Source organism: Poecilia latipinna, unplaced genomic scaffold, assembly GCF_001443285.1.
Source record: "Poecilia latipinna isolate Pla-1442-1.1 unplaced genomic scaffold, P_latipinna-1.0 Scaffold139, whole genome shotgun sequence".
Lineage (NCBI taxonomy): Eukaryota > Metazoa > Chordata > Actinopteri > Cyprinodontiformes > Poeciliidae > Poecilia > Poecilia latipinna.
Window position 1 is genome coordinate 478,115 of NW_015112755.1, and position 14,020 is coordinate 492,134.

General features: G+C 39.7%; 1 protein-coding gene across 1 annotated transcript; it reads right to left on the bottom strand.

Annotated features, from left to right (window-relative positions):
* Positions 1 to 1,285: 1,285 nt before the first annotated feature.
* LOC106945325 (noelin-3-like) lies at positions 1,286 to 13,763 on the bottom strand. The gene is made up of 6 exons (XM_015028927.1): positions 13,221 to 13,763; positions 10,423 to 10,566; positions 7,207 to 7,362; positions 5,647 to 5,866; positions 4,623 to 4,729; positions 1,286 to 2,917 (listed from the first exon to the last, which is right to left on the bottom strand). The coding sequence occupies exons 1-6, from the start codon at positions 13,287 to 13,289 to the stop codon at positions 2,240 to 2,242; spliced, it is 1,374 nt and encodes a 457-aa protein (XP_014884413.1). The 5' UTR covers positions 13,290 to 13,763; the 3' UTR covers positions 1,286 to 2,239.
* Positions 13,764 to 14,020: the final 257 nt, after the last annotated feature.

Consider the following 14,020-nt stretch of genomic DNA (forward strand, 5'->3'; position numbering starts at 1 on the left):
TAGCATCATAAGATCTCCTCAGTCCTAAAGGTTGCCAAAAGATTGAAAGACTTTCCAAAAAGTAAACAGACCTCTGCAAAAGTGTAAAAAGTGAATGGTTTGGAGTGTAGTGAAAGTTTGTAACCTTTTTGAAAATAAAATTAAGGATTTTTTTTTTTTTTTTAGAATTGCCTCATGAGAATCCTGCTTCCCTCATTAATCCTAAGGATTTGTAAAAACAAAACAAAACAAAAAAAAAACAGATTTGCCAGATAATTAACTGATAATTAACTTCTATTCTTGGGTTTCACTGTGTGCAGAGAGCTATTTGCTGTTAGATTTACTTACCTCAAAAATCCATTTCCCAGTCTTCACTTGCTAATCTGCTCATCTTGCATTCATTATTTTTGTACAGCAAAAATAAGACCTCTGATTTGGCAGGAGATAATCTCACTCCATCTTTTCAAAGCATCAGCTTGTTTGGCTCGACTGGCAGCCTGAAAATTAGGAGGAAAAACTTGCAATACTTGTCTTGGAGCTTGTGAGAGAGAATGTGTCATTTGTCCAGGGATTTGCACATATTATCCCCCGTTGAAAACTTCACATTTAGAAAGAAGAAGCAAGAAGAAGGGTTTCTTTTACCTTCTCAACTTTTTATTGCACACGAAGCTGAAACAAATGACACATTACTCACGAATTGAACATCCCGTACTTCAATATTTTTTAAATAAATGAAACCTGTTAAAACTGAGGTTCAGACAAGGTTCCTTTCAAATGATCCCCACGTCAAAGTCAACATCCGTAACCTTGCCATACCAATGGTGATTTAATTACACGGTTTGTTGATGCTTTCGCTTGGGGGCGCGTTCTGGCTGCACTGTTTGATCCCTCTATTTCTGTTGTCCTCATCTCTGCAGCATTTAGACAGCAGCTATACTGGTTAAAAAGAAGTACATCCTTCATAAATTCTAGAGCGTCACATATGTTGTACAAAAAATTAGCACAGATCTGATTTAGTATCTGTAATGAACAAATTGTGGGCATGGATACTGGATTCTGGCCACCATTTCAGACTTGTTGGTGCTGAACATGTACTGGCAGATGTTTCTCTTAGAGTTTAAGCTTATGGGTAAAAATATGTTGCACACAAAAACAAAAGAATTATCTTCTGAAAAAAATGAAGTAGTGTAACCAGGGGCTGTAAGAGCACTGAGCTATTTGAAAACTGCAGTGATCTTTGAGATTTGTTCCCATAAATCTTTTAAAGACATTTTCATTATTTAAAAAAAAAAAAAACATACGTCACTAGTCTTATGAAAACAATATTTTATTTTCCTATGGATACCGTCTTATTTACACAAACAAACACATAATGAACTGAACTAGCGCAGTATGTAAAACTGGATCATGGCAATAGCTTCATTGGAGGAGAATGCAATGTTGTGCAAATACAAAATGCACACAAACACAGTAAAAATGCCATCAGGATAGCCAACATTCATGCACAAGAAGTGTTATCCTTCGGCTTACGGCACATACTACACAGAATAAGGCATACAAACTGCTGCTAAAGTTACAAAAAAGCTACAATATCTCAGAGTACTAAGTTAAAGGCAGTCAGATATTAGTGGTCGCTAAGGACTTTGACTTGGTACTTCAAGATATCCAGCGGCTGTGATGACCACATAACCCCCACATAAACACAAAAACGGCCAAGTACATTAACTGTACAGGTACATTATGGTCCCTCCCCACATGTCACAAGGTCAAGTGCAAAATTTGAGATGGGAAACAATACAAAGCTAAATGCAGGCAGTGAAAAGCAGGAATAATTATACTAATATTATCAATAAATGGCAAGGAAAGAATAAATGATTAATGATCACAGTCAAAGATTTGATTAAATTAGTGTGCATAAATAAATGGGCTTTCTACATCAGAGAAAAAAAAAATATAAATATGAAGAGGAAAATGCCACAGAAACGTCTCCGTTTGTTTCAGGGGTCAAAAAGCTGCACAGTTTTATCTTTCTTTGAAACTGTTTTATCAATAGAATATACTCATAAGAAAATCAGTGTACAGAAATAAGTTAAAGTTTAATATTAAAAGAGGTAAGTCAGTGAAAAAAGGCAAAAATAAAACAAAAACTAGTATGAGTAAAACAAAGTAAATTAAAAGGAGAATAAATTATCTGATTATTTTTAGGCACAACCTTCCAGTTTTGTATATTTTCTTTCCTTCTCTCACCTGCACAGTGTCCCTAAGAGTCATCCTCTGTTTTAATAATGTGGAAAAGTGTAACGTTAAACAGGACCTGGTGGCCGTTATTCCAGCCGTAAAGGGCGCGGTCCCTGGCGTTGTAGTCCAACATGGACATGTGAAAGTACTGGTTGTGAAAGGGAATGTCTGTGTACTCGTACGTCGATGTCTTAGTGGAGAAGGCGTAGTACACCTTGGCGCCAGTGAGGTGGGAGTTGGTGATGTAGAGAGTGCCGCAGATCATAAACGACTCGCCTGCGTTCCTCTTGGAGTACTCCGTGTTCCACGTGTCGAGGATCTGGAGGGTGTCCGGGTTCAGCCGGCTGATGACGATGTTCCCCGCGTTCTGGTTGGTCGCGTACACGGCCCACAGGCCCAGCTCGTCCACCATGAGGTCGATGTCCGAGAAGCCCCCCCACGTGTACGGGTACACGTTGTGGAAGCCTGCTGACTCCAGCGCCCTCTGGGTTATGACCAGGCCCGTCTCAAAGCTGTACCGGACAATGATGTTGCTTTGCATCTTGTTGTAGTACAGAGACCCGTTGTAGACGACATGGTTGGTTCCGGCCCATTTGAAAGGAAGGTTGTAGGTCATGGATTCAACTCCTGCCACAAAGTCACTGATGGATTTGTACTCTTTCACGATCCTGTTGTTGGTGTAGCTGTCCATGTACCAAACCTGTGGACAGATGCAGGAAACACTTTTGTAATGTTTGAAAGTGGAAGCATGGAAGACGATTACAGATGCAGATAAATAAGAGATAACTCTTATGATTAGGTTCCAAGCAGCATATTTATTGTTAAAATTGACCACATAAAAATCAGCCTTTTTCTTATGACAACAACGTTGTATAAAATTAACTGCAATAAACATTTTTTGATAATATAAAATATTACTTGACTTACTGTTGGTGCATTAAACTATTTGGTGATTAAACTATCTGGTCTTGGAAAACGGGCCATATTATAATTATTACTTAATTCGATGTATTTTCTAGAATCACCTCCTCAAAAAAATGGTAATTATCAAAAGAGTGCACTACCTGGATGGGATAATATGATTGTCAGTGCAATGAATGCACAGTAAAACAGGGGGTACAATACACAGAAAACATATATTTGAATGTTCTTTGCCGCCGTATAATTATATCTTATCAGTATTAGTAAAGCTTAATGTCATAAACCATTTGGGCTTGTTTTAGACTCAGCAGGTCAACTCATTAGGAATGTTAATAATTCAACTTTTTTACACAGAAAAAAAAGATTATAATGAAGTTAAATTATTAAAAGTCAAATTTAAATAATTCAACATTTTTTCTGCAAACAAAAGAAAAGATTTTAGTAAGCACTCAGTTTGCTTTACAGACTTTAAACATCACCATCTGAGCATTTTCTGTGAATAACAGAAACGTTTCCTATCAACACGTTCCTTCCAGGGACACAGGTGTGCTGATGCCCATCTACTGGGCAAAGCAGGACACACACTGGACATCAGTCCATCAAAAGGCAACACAACGGCACATGACGGACAACCATGCACACACACTCGCATCTAAAAGCAATTAAGAGAGATCAATTTACATAACAGTCGTGTTTTTGGACTGGGGGAGGAAGTTGGAGTACCTGGAAATAATACGCACGTTGATGGGGGAAACGTGCAAACTCCATTTAGAAAAAGCCCAAAACAATGCTACCAAATGTGCCACCATGCAGCCTTGCATAATATTCATACTTGTTTTTTTGCAGCTTATGTGAAGTATTAAATTCCAAGTTTTTGTTTGTTAGGCTCCCTTCCAGTAACGAGTGTTTTCTGATCCAGTCCAAAATGTTGGGTTAGGGTTAGTCTACATGTTAGTCCTGTCTACATGAGTTCAGTGACCTGCTCTACATGCTGTGCTTAGACATCTGTCCCTGTGGGGGAAGAGCGACACAGAAAGTATCCTTTAAACTCTGCAACATTTAAAATAAATCTACATGATGTACAATTCTGATTTACTGAATTTAATTTGTGAAATATACAATCCATTCAATGACATCCATTTTTGAGTAGAGATAACATTTAAAGAGAAAATCTCCAGTAAATGATATACATTTAATCTTTTGCAAGAGTACACCTGATTTTTAACAACAAACCTAAATAAACTAGAACCTTAGCTAGACATTTATCACTCTGGAGTTTTGTCTATCAAAGACAGTTATGTAATGTAAACATATAAATTACAAATCCACTGCACTATACAGGGAACGATGAGAACTGCAGTAATTCTACTTTTTAATCACAAATGTCTTTCATCTAGAAGAAGCGACTAAGGGTGATGTTAAGTATATTAGACCATCTGCAAACATCCTTTTGCACAGCAGAAAATCAGAGCAAATCAACTCACCTTGTTGTTTTTAAGAGAAGCTAATGGATCAGTCATCCAAGCTCCAAACCGTGTCCCTGAAGTCTTCACTGTCTGCGGCCCAGTGATCTTCATCAGCTTGCCACATGCTGTAAAACACGTCACACGGCTCTCATCACTTATGTTCTCATATTATGACTGGAGTACAACTCAAAGTGCAGGCAGCAACTAAAGTGTGGGCGGCATTGTGAGCACTGCCAACACTACAGCTCTCACGACTGAATAAATACAAGGGGAAGGTAACACGCAAGTGCTGAAGTATAACCACACCACGTCTGTCTGAACGCGGAGAAATGTTTATTTTTGATGGTTTATTATCAGAGGTGCTTCAGTTGTAGTTAATTTCATCCGGCTAGACACCTTATTTCTTCGAAATGCCCAGCAAGGCAACACTTGTACAAGTTGATCAGTTTCACATTAAGTTCATATTTTAACAACTCAATCAAATGGCTTCAGCCCAACACTACGGCCAAGCCATCTTTTTAAGCACCAAAGGATTTCCTGTTAGAATAGATCAGTTAGTTATTTATGTCGACACGTTGGCAGACAAAAGTGAGTTGTGGAATCTAGTTATGGAAGCGTTTAACGCAAGACAAGGTAGCTCTGGGAGAAGAATTGATCTTATTAGTCCAGCTAAGCGTCAGTGGGTGCAGTGATGTAATCACACTTCATGTCCCAGTTGCAGATGTCAACAAAGAAGAGAGAATCAGATCCGACAAAACAAAATCATATTTTTAGGCTACATTTGATTTTGTTCACTTTGAATAAAACCAGGATTTTCCTGTAAGTTATAATGCCATGGCACAAAGCTTCACAATTTTACAGCAATAAACCATAATGTCCTGTGACGCCAAATGAGGCTTTTCTCAATCAACTAAAATCATTTTGGCTCTGGCACCAGCTCTGTCGTGCTTCCTGCTCTCCAGCTAAAATGCCAATCTGCTTGCAGCAGCAGGAAATGTGCCAGTTATCCTTTCTGTTTTTGTCATTGATTGGAGACACTCACTGAGTTTGTTCATGCAGCTGTGAAGCCTGTTCTCCAAGTTCAGGACCCTCTGCTGCAGCTCCTCATAGTCATAGGCTCCCATTTCTTCCTGAATGCCCATTAACACACTGGACAGGTTTCTGATCTCCTCTTTGAACTGGGAGATTAGCTTGGCATCCGTCTTGTACTGCTCCAGGACCGGAATCAGTGGCTGCAGGGATTCCATCTTCCCCTTCAGATCCTGAAATTGTAATTTAGAAAATGAATAATGACTGTAATTATGTGATATAAAACAACTGCAAATCCTCTTTTCCATTTATTCATGACGCTTTCACTTTTGCGTGTTGCATAAAATACCAGTTTTAGCATATTCTACATCAAATACCATAAAAATCTAAGCAAATGGTCCGAAACATTCATAGCGTCCTCAGGTTGATGATGGGGCCCAAGAGTCCTTCAATTTTCACATAAAGAATAGATCTAAAAGAGCAACCTGTCCAGACTGAGTCTACTTATTAATTCACTTGAGTTCTTTCAAGTCAAATTTAAAATTCAAGATTAATAATGGATACATTTTCTAAACGATTTAGAGGAATTTGTTGGCGTCTCATTTGTATTCAAACATTTCAACCCACCGCCCCTTCTGGAAAAGTTCCACTCTAAGACTTGGCTTCAAAAAGTGCTGGTGTCAAACACTTTGATCGCTGGAGGCGTGTTAACGAGCAGCTGGATCGCAACGAGGTTACGGTTTCACCGAAAACCAGCTCAGTGTAGACGGGGCTTAAACCAGCAGGGTTGGACCCTTACAGGTTTAAGGTATCTTCCTGTTAGCCACTTTTCCATAAAGGCCAGATTTACTCAGCGCCTGAGCAGAACATTTCTGCAGCTCATCCAGAGGGGCTTTGGGGTCACTTTGCTCCTTTTTGGTCAAGGCACAGTGACATTGTTCAAAGTTACACAGACAGGCAGTTGGATAAGCCATATTTTATCAAGAGATATTAGAGTGAGGGGGCAGAGGGTTGGTAAATACAAATGCATCTCACATATTCAGATTTTTATTGAATGCCATATTTCATTTTTCTTCCATGACACATTTTTGAACTATGTTGTGTTTGAAGAGTAACTAAAATTGCCCGCAAAATATGTTGAAATTTGTGGCTGTAATGTAATAAAAAGGGAACAAAAGTTATAGTCTTTTAAAATTTCTGTTAGGAATATCTGAAAAGTGTTGTATTGCCAAATAGCAATGGAAAGAGAACTGAGACAAAAAACTGAGATAAAAGTTGAAACTCCAAGGTGACCTTACAGATAGAAAGTAATTAAGTGTGTAATTTTCTATTCTATAAAAGTGTTCTCCTTGGTTTGCCCTTTTATAGATCAAACAAACCTCAATGTTTTCAGGTTTATTGCTGCAGTCAAACAGTGTCTCAGTTTTAAAACCTGTCCTTGTTTGGGGCAGAGGTGGACCTTTGATGATCCTGTCAAGGATTACATTTTATGTATTCACATGCATATCAGGTTTCTCGTACAAAAACCGCTCTGAGATGTTTCTCACGCAGTTAAAGATCAAACAGAAAGTACCTGAAAGTTTTTGTTGACGAGGGTCTTCCTGTCCGACTCGATCTGCCGGAACTTTGACCGCAGCCCTTTGATCTGGCTCTCCATCCTCATGATGTACTGAAAGTCTCTCTGCGTGCGCAGGTTCAGCACCTCGATTGACTGTGACATGTTCTGTACCTTTTGGAAAGAATCAGACGGTGCAGCATTGATTTTCCCGTCCACCGGCAGATTAAAATGTCCTTCTTCTTCTTCAGCTGTTTAGTGCCTCGCTTCACTTTACGTTCTCCAGAAACGAAACAACACCTTGACCTCCAGTGTGATTGCCTTTCGGCAAACTTGCAGGATGTGTCAGCTTCAAAACGTACAGTTTCAATCAGATTTACATACACTGTATAAAAAGGGAAGACAAGCTTTTCATTCCTCATTGACTGTCATAGAAAGGCACTTAAACTTCCTTGTTTCCATTTGCCAAGTGCCAGAATGATGGTTAGATTTTTATTTCCTTCAAATTCAATTCAAACTAAAGTAGAGCTGAGATCAGAAATTTATAATGGCCTCTACAAAACATTTGACTTTCCTGGGATTTACCTCTTTGTATGTAACTTTGCTGAACTACTAAGATCATTGCCTATTTGGAAGACCCATTTTTTCCGATGCTTTAATGTCTGTCTGATGCCAGTGCTTCCATTTAATATTCTTTCTATTCTATGACATGCACCAGTCCCTCCTGCAGCAAAACAACCACACAACAGAATGCTGCCACCCTCGTACTACTTTGACGTTGAGGTAGTGCTCAAAGGCTTGAACATTCACTTTTTTTCAAGCCTTTATGGAAAAATAACTTAGTTTCATCAGAACATAGAAGGTGTCCCAACAAATTAAGCTAGTTGTGCATTTACAAACTGCAACCTTTTCTTTTGGATTGAGTGGCCTTTTAACCCGTTCTGGTACAAATCTTAGGTTCTGCCAGTATCCTTACGCAGCTTTTAACGGTTGTTTTAAGTATTCATTCCCCACATGAATACTTTCATCTGCAACACACAGATTCCTCAGCAGTTTTATTAGATGTGTTCATGATTTCACTCAAGAAACCAATGTATTTGAAGTCTGCCTTAACGCAGACATGTTTTTAAAATAACCTATATGAAGACATTTAGCAAAAGTAAGTAATGGTTTGATTTTATGTCAGCTAGTGGGAACAAAAGGCTTACAGTGCATGCAAATGTTTGATTTCAATAAATATCTGACTTTTGTGTGTTTCTTTTAGATATCAAGAAAAAAAGTCAATGAATCTGCAGCATTTGGTAGTTTATTTGAGAGAAGAACAAGGATACAGGGACCCTTTTTTCTAGTTTAACAAAAAGCTTACTAGGTTTGTAGGGCACACGGACAAGAAAAAAAAATGTGATCCTTTCTTCTCTCTCTTTGACTCTCATTGTAATAAAGCCAACATTATTGGAGCACATCAGAAGCAAAGCAGCACAACCATCACACACTGTGTTCATCCCTGGCCTGGGCAGAGGGATGCTGAAAAGGCCTTTCCGGAGCCCTGAGGCAGCTTAGTACATTAGTGTCAGAGGCCCCAGCAAATGACAGAGAGCATGCATCGGCTTACAGTGGCTAAATGTAGGCTAAATCAGAACGCAACAGTCACTTCAGAGAGAGACTTCAGTGCTGTAATATTTGTTTGCTAGTAGATGTGTGAAACATAAACTACATACACCATGCGTTTCCCCTGGTTTGTAAATAATGTCTATGCCTAATTTAGTCGCCAAGACTCTGAGGACTGAGGAGAAAACAACTCTATTGCAGACAATGGAGTTGTCCAGCACAAAGTGTGAACTGGATTCTTCCTGGGATGCTGGATTTAGACCTTGTGGAGTCATCATGATTAAAAACCAAGTTTCCTAAGATATTTTGTCAGGATTGCCACAATTTTATGGGGGGAAGCGATGAAATCCAGTTCTTGTATAATCACAGCACGATGAAAACAGTCAAGCTTGTGCTCTATGATGCAGTCAGCATTTTCCCTCGTCTCCATTCCACTGTGGTCCTTGAAGGAATGGCGTTTGAATTGGGAACTTTAGGATGTTTAGGAATTAAGATGCTCATATTTTCTACTTGCAGATGATCTGGTTCTGTTGACATCTTCAAGCCATGAGCTCCGCTAGAGAGGCTCACAGAAGAGTGGTGAATCTCCTGGGAGGAAAATGTGGATTGTTCTCTCCTGCTCAGAGGTCAACCGGTCTTTTCCTCAGTCAGAAGAGTTCACGTATATTAATGTCTTATTAATGAGTAATTACAAGATGGAGCTGGAGATGGAGGGATGGGTTGGGCCTCTTCTGCGGAAATGGATGTGCTGTTCTGGTTCATATGATGAAGAAAGAGATTTGTTTACTGTTAAGAGATATGGATCATAAATCATGACCAAAACATCAAGATTCTGGACACAAGCAGGTAGCATTAGCTAGCTCCTCTGTGTGGTTGCACTGCAGGTGAGGAGCTCTGCAGCTTGGGGGAAGCTCAACATAGAGCCTGGTCTCACCTGCATAGGAGTCCCTTTAGGTGGGCATCAGACCAGGATGCCTCCTGTTGGAGTTGACTTCAAAGTGTCTCATTAGGGTGGTGGGGAGGGGAACAACAGGGTAGACCCAGAACACATCTGAGGGACTATGTTTCCCTTCTGGCCAGGAAAATCATTAGTGGTGAACTGCTACCTTCCCCCATAAATAATTACCAGCTTCTTTATAAATAATGACCTAATGCAAATGCGATGAGAGTTTTAAAGTGTCTGCATTAACCACAGCGATGTCTGTAGTTTCAAGAAGGTAAAAAGGATGAACTAAGCTGAATTCCTTCTCAACTGCGGGTAAAGTGTTAACCACTCATTTCTTCTAATGGAACCTCGCTTCAAAAAATACTGCAATATTTCTTTATGGCCCCCACTGGTTGCAAAACAGATGACACTCCAGTTCTGCTAAGATAGGATGGAAGGCAATCTCATCTTCACAACATGTCATTTAGCTGATCTCATCCATGCAATAGATGCAGAGGCAGAAAACGGTGTTGTGAATCTGGCTGCTACAATCTATGGGAGGATTACAGCAGCAAAGTGATATGAGTAACAGCTGAAAATCAATGTCTGTATAAATTCAGGTGTGCTGATTGTAAAAAAGACTTTGCATGCACTTCAGTGTGTGTGTGTGTGTGTGTGTGTGTGTGTAGGTGCGTTCATGCCTTTTCCAGGAGCTGGCGGAGCTGTCTGCCTTTGGCATCTCTGGAGCAGAGATTCTGTTCAGGTGCCACCACTGTGCAGATACAGCGCCCATCTGCATCCTGAGCTGAGCTGTACACCTGCCAGCCCTCCTTTGGCCTGATGGTCTGCACACAAACATGCAAAGCATAAATTCACTGCACATACCTCTGTGGAGACAAAGAAAACGAATACCGATGATCTCGTCGTAACAAAAGTAGCACATACTATCGCTGTAATGTTTGGTTATTTTCCTCCCTTTTGTGGCTTTTTCATTCGTTGCCTTATTTCCCAAAAGCTTTGACACAAACCCGTTCCAGAAACTTATTTTCAAAGTCTTGGAAGAACAAAATGCTTTTGTTGTAAGATACGTCTTTGTTCAATGTGTGTTGTCTCCAGTGAATTGTCTCTTCAACTATAAACAGTCTTGCCTAGTCTTGATGAATACCACGAGTTTTGAAATTGTACTGTTCAGTTATTGTTTAATATAAAACCCTGCAGGGAGTAACAGAGAAACATGAATTCAGGCATTTTTCTCTCCTCTTTAGAACATGCAACAGGCTCTCCAAAGCTATTGTCTAAATCCAAAAAAAGAGAGAGAGAAAAAAACAACTTTCCCAGTCCAGAAAATGTTAAAAAATGTGGACTAAGATTCAGGTATTTATCAGGTCTGGATGAGTGAGAATGTAACGGAAAAGGAACATTATTCTGTTTCCAGACTCAGAAAATAAACTTTCACCATGGTTTGGCATCATTGGATGGAGTTTTGAATCTTTATATGGACAATATGAGTTTTTCATAAACACTTAGCATCACTCTCCAGCTTTGAGCATCCATCCATCCACCCATCGCTTGATTACTACAGAAATACTTGTCATAAATTAATTGCAATTGAAACAATTGGCCATTCCCTTCTGAAAATCAGAACAACAGAAGTAACAAAGTGGCACACTAGATTTAAAGACAGTGCTGAGCATCCTGAAGTGTTGGCATGTGCCAATAAACTTTAATTGTGGTCAAAAAATTTGTCCCAAATAGTAGCCTTTTTGACAGCCCTTGTTGAATGTGTTCATCATAATGAAAACGAAGCCCCAAGGGGGAATGCAGCGGGAACAATGTGCTTAACTTGGAAGCCTATGGATTTAAATAAAAGTCGGGTGTCCTGATTTTTAAGTGCAGCCATCATTTCACTCTGCCATTCACCCCAGACTGTCAGCCTGAGCAGTTTGAAAAACATTTGGCACAGGATGCAAAAAGCACATCCTCTCTGAGCGAGCCAATGCAGATAGTTCAATTTTTTTGACTCATCAAGAAGCAGCATTTCATTTCCTTATGTATGTCTCTATATTTTTTTTTCTTTTTGACATGAGTTTTGTGTATATACCTTATGTATAAATAAGGCGATAACATAATCGTGTTTTGAAATTCTTTCTTTTTCAAACTTTTTTAGAATAGAATATCACATCAGCTCAGAAAAGGTTATTTAAATACAGTAACTTGTATTTACATGCAAACTAGAGCTTCTGTGCTAATCGTGTGCTCCATGAAATTTGGAAAACACTTCAAAAATATGTTGACAAGTTTGCTAAAGGATGACATCATGACAAACTATTAGGGGACAAGTGCGTACGCCGACAAACCGACGTGACATGCCTATGATCTGCAATCAGCTGGGATAAAAGCAGGAGGAAGTAGAAAAACATCTCCAGCTCTGATTATTTTTTTTAGACCTCTGAAATAATTTGGTCTCAGTAATCTTTGAAAAAGCTCTTTCTACTGTCTCTTGAGTGACTCACATCCTTCCCCCTCTTTTCACGCTCACATTTTCTCATATTAAAACGATTCTGATGCCTAGCCAAGCCAGATGCTCTCCCCACTTGATTATTTTTTGTTTAAATGGAACACTGCACAGAGACTTTCTTCGTTTTCCCCCATTAAATAACTCAGACAGCTGGTCCCTCCTTTGTTTTGAGCACTCATTATGAGTTTTTCCCACTCCTTTCCTTTGAAGAAGTGTTCCTTCAGTCTAAAAATATTTTCTCTCTTTCTGAGTTACAAGCCAGAGAGCCAGTCCTGGCAAGGTGAGGGAAAACTGCTTTGCAATCAAGACACCGGCAAAAATAAAAAAAAAATAAAAAAATGGGAGAACTCTACATGGGTGAGATGAACCTAATTGAGCATTGCTTGGTTTTGGTATTGTAATCAGCAAGCTGCTGGTTCTGTTTTCCAGACTACTCCCAAAATGTTTTGAGATGCTGAAACCATCCATAAAGTGGTATATTTGATTGTTATGCTAATTAAAGGACCAAATCTGACATATGTGCAAAAATATACAAATTTATAAATCCCTAACTGCAGGGGCATCAAAAGCAAAATTTAATTACTGCTATACAGCTAAGATAAACCACGACCAATGGTCTAACTTTAGTATTTTTGTACAACATAAAGAAGACAGCTAATAAATCTAATTATGAAAACAGTCAACCTTGTGCTAATGAATAGATAGATAGATAGATAGATAGATAGATAGATAGATAGATAGATAGATAGATAGATATTCTGTTTCTATTCAAGACAGAATGAATACATACATACATAATAAGTACAGAAAGCTAAGGTGACTCATTCCTGTGTTAATGATCAGATACGATAATGCGATGCTCCTCCCAAAACAAACTAAACTTCACATTTCTAACAGCGCGTATAAAAAAAACTGATCCGCTCGTGTTCATATTATGTTTCAGGTGCAAACGTGAGGTAGTTTTGTGTTTTGGTAACTCACCACAGTAGGGCAGTATCCGAACAACAGCAGGAACAGCAGTGGGTTCAGAACCACGGACAGCGACCACATTCTGCTCCACCTTCACCTCAGCAACCCTAGATAACAAAAATCTGAAGTTTTTCCCCCCCTCTTTTTTTTATATGTATATTTATATATCCGTGCGCCTTGGCCGCCGCGTCCACTACTCTGTGGTTAAAACAGAGACTTCCAGGGAATCGGGAGGAGGGCGGCACGTCCAACCACTCGTGTCCGTCACGCGTGCCATCCGGCCGAGCGGGGAGAAACCTTGCATCCAGGAGGAGGGAAAAAGTTTGTGGGCACGCATGCGGCGAAAATCCGAGCTAATCGTTCAGAGGACCCTACTCCACGGATGTGACATCATCAAGCCGCCTGTCTTGGCTTTAAATGAGCCCAGCTTGCTTCTATGAGGAGGATCCAGCAGCAGCTGCGCAGCGACAAAAGTTGCAGCTGGTTGTATTGAGCGGAAAATAAGAAGGTGGTGCTGATAGTGCTGCGTCTTTGTCACCGTGCGTCGGAGTTGGAAGATTGGCTGCTACATGAAAGGCGAACAAAAAAAAAAAAAAAAAACCCTCAGTTTTAGTTTCAATTATTTGCGAAGTGGAGAACAACGCTTGGAAACTGTTACTCCTCAATATTTTTAATTCAGACTGTAGCGAATTCAGCATATACACACAACACGGCGTTTTCGAGTTAACAGCAAGGGTGAAAGAAAGGGGGTACGGTAGGGTACTGCGTACCTCCAAAAGACTTAGCGGGGGTACGCAGTACCTGCAAGAGAG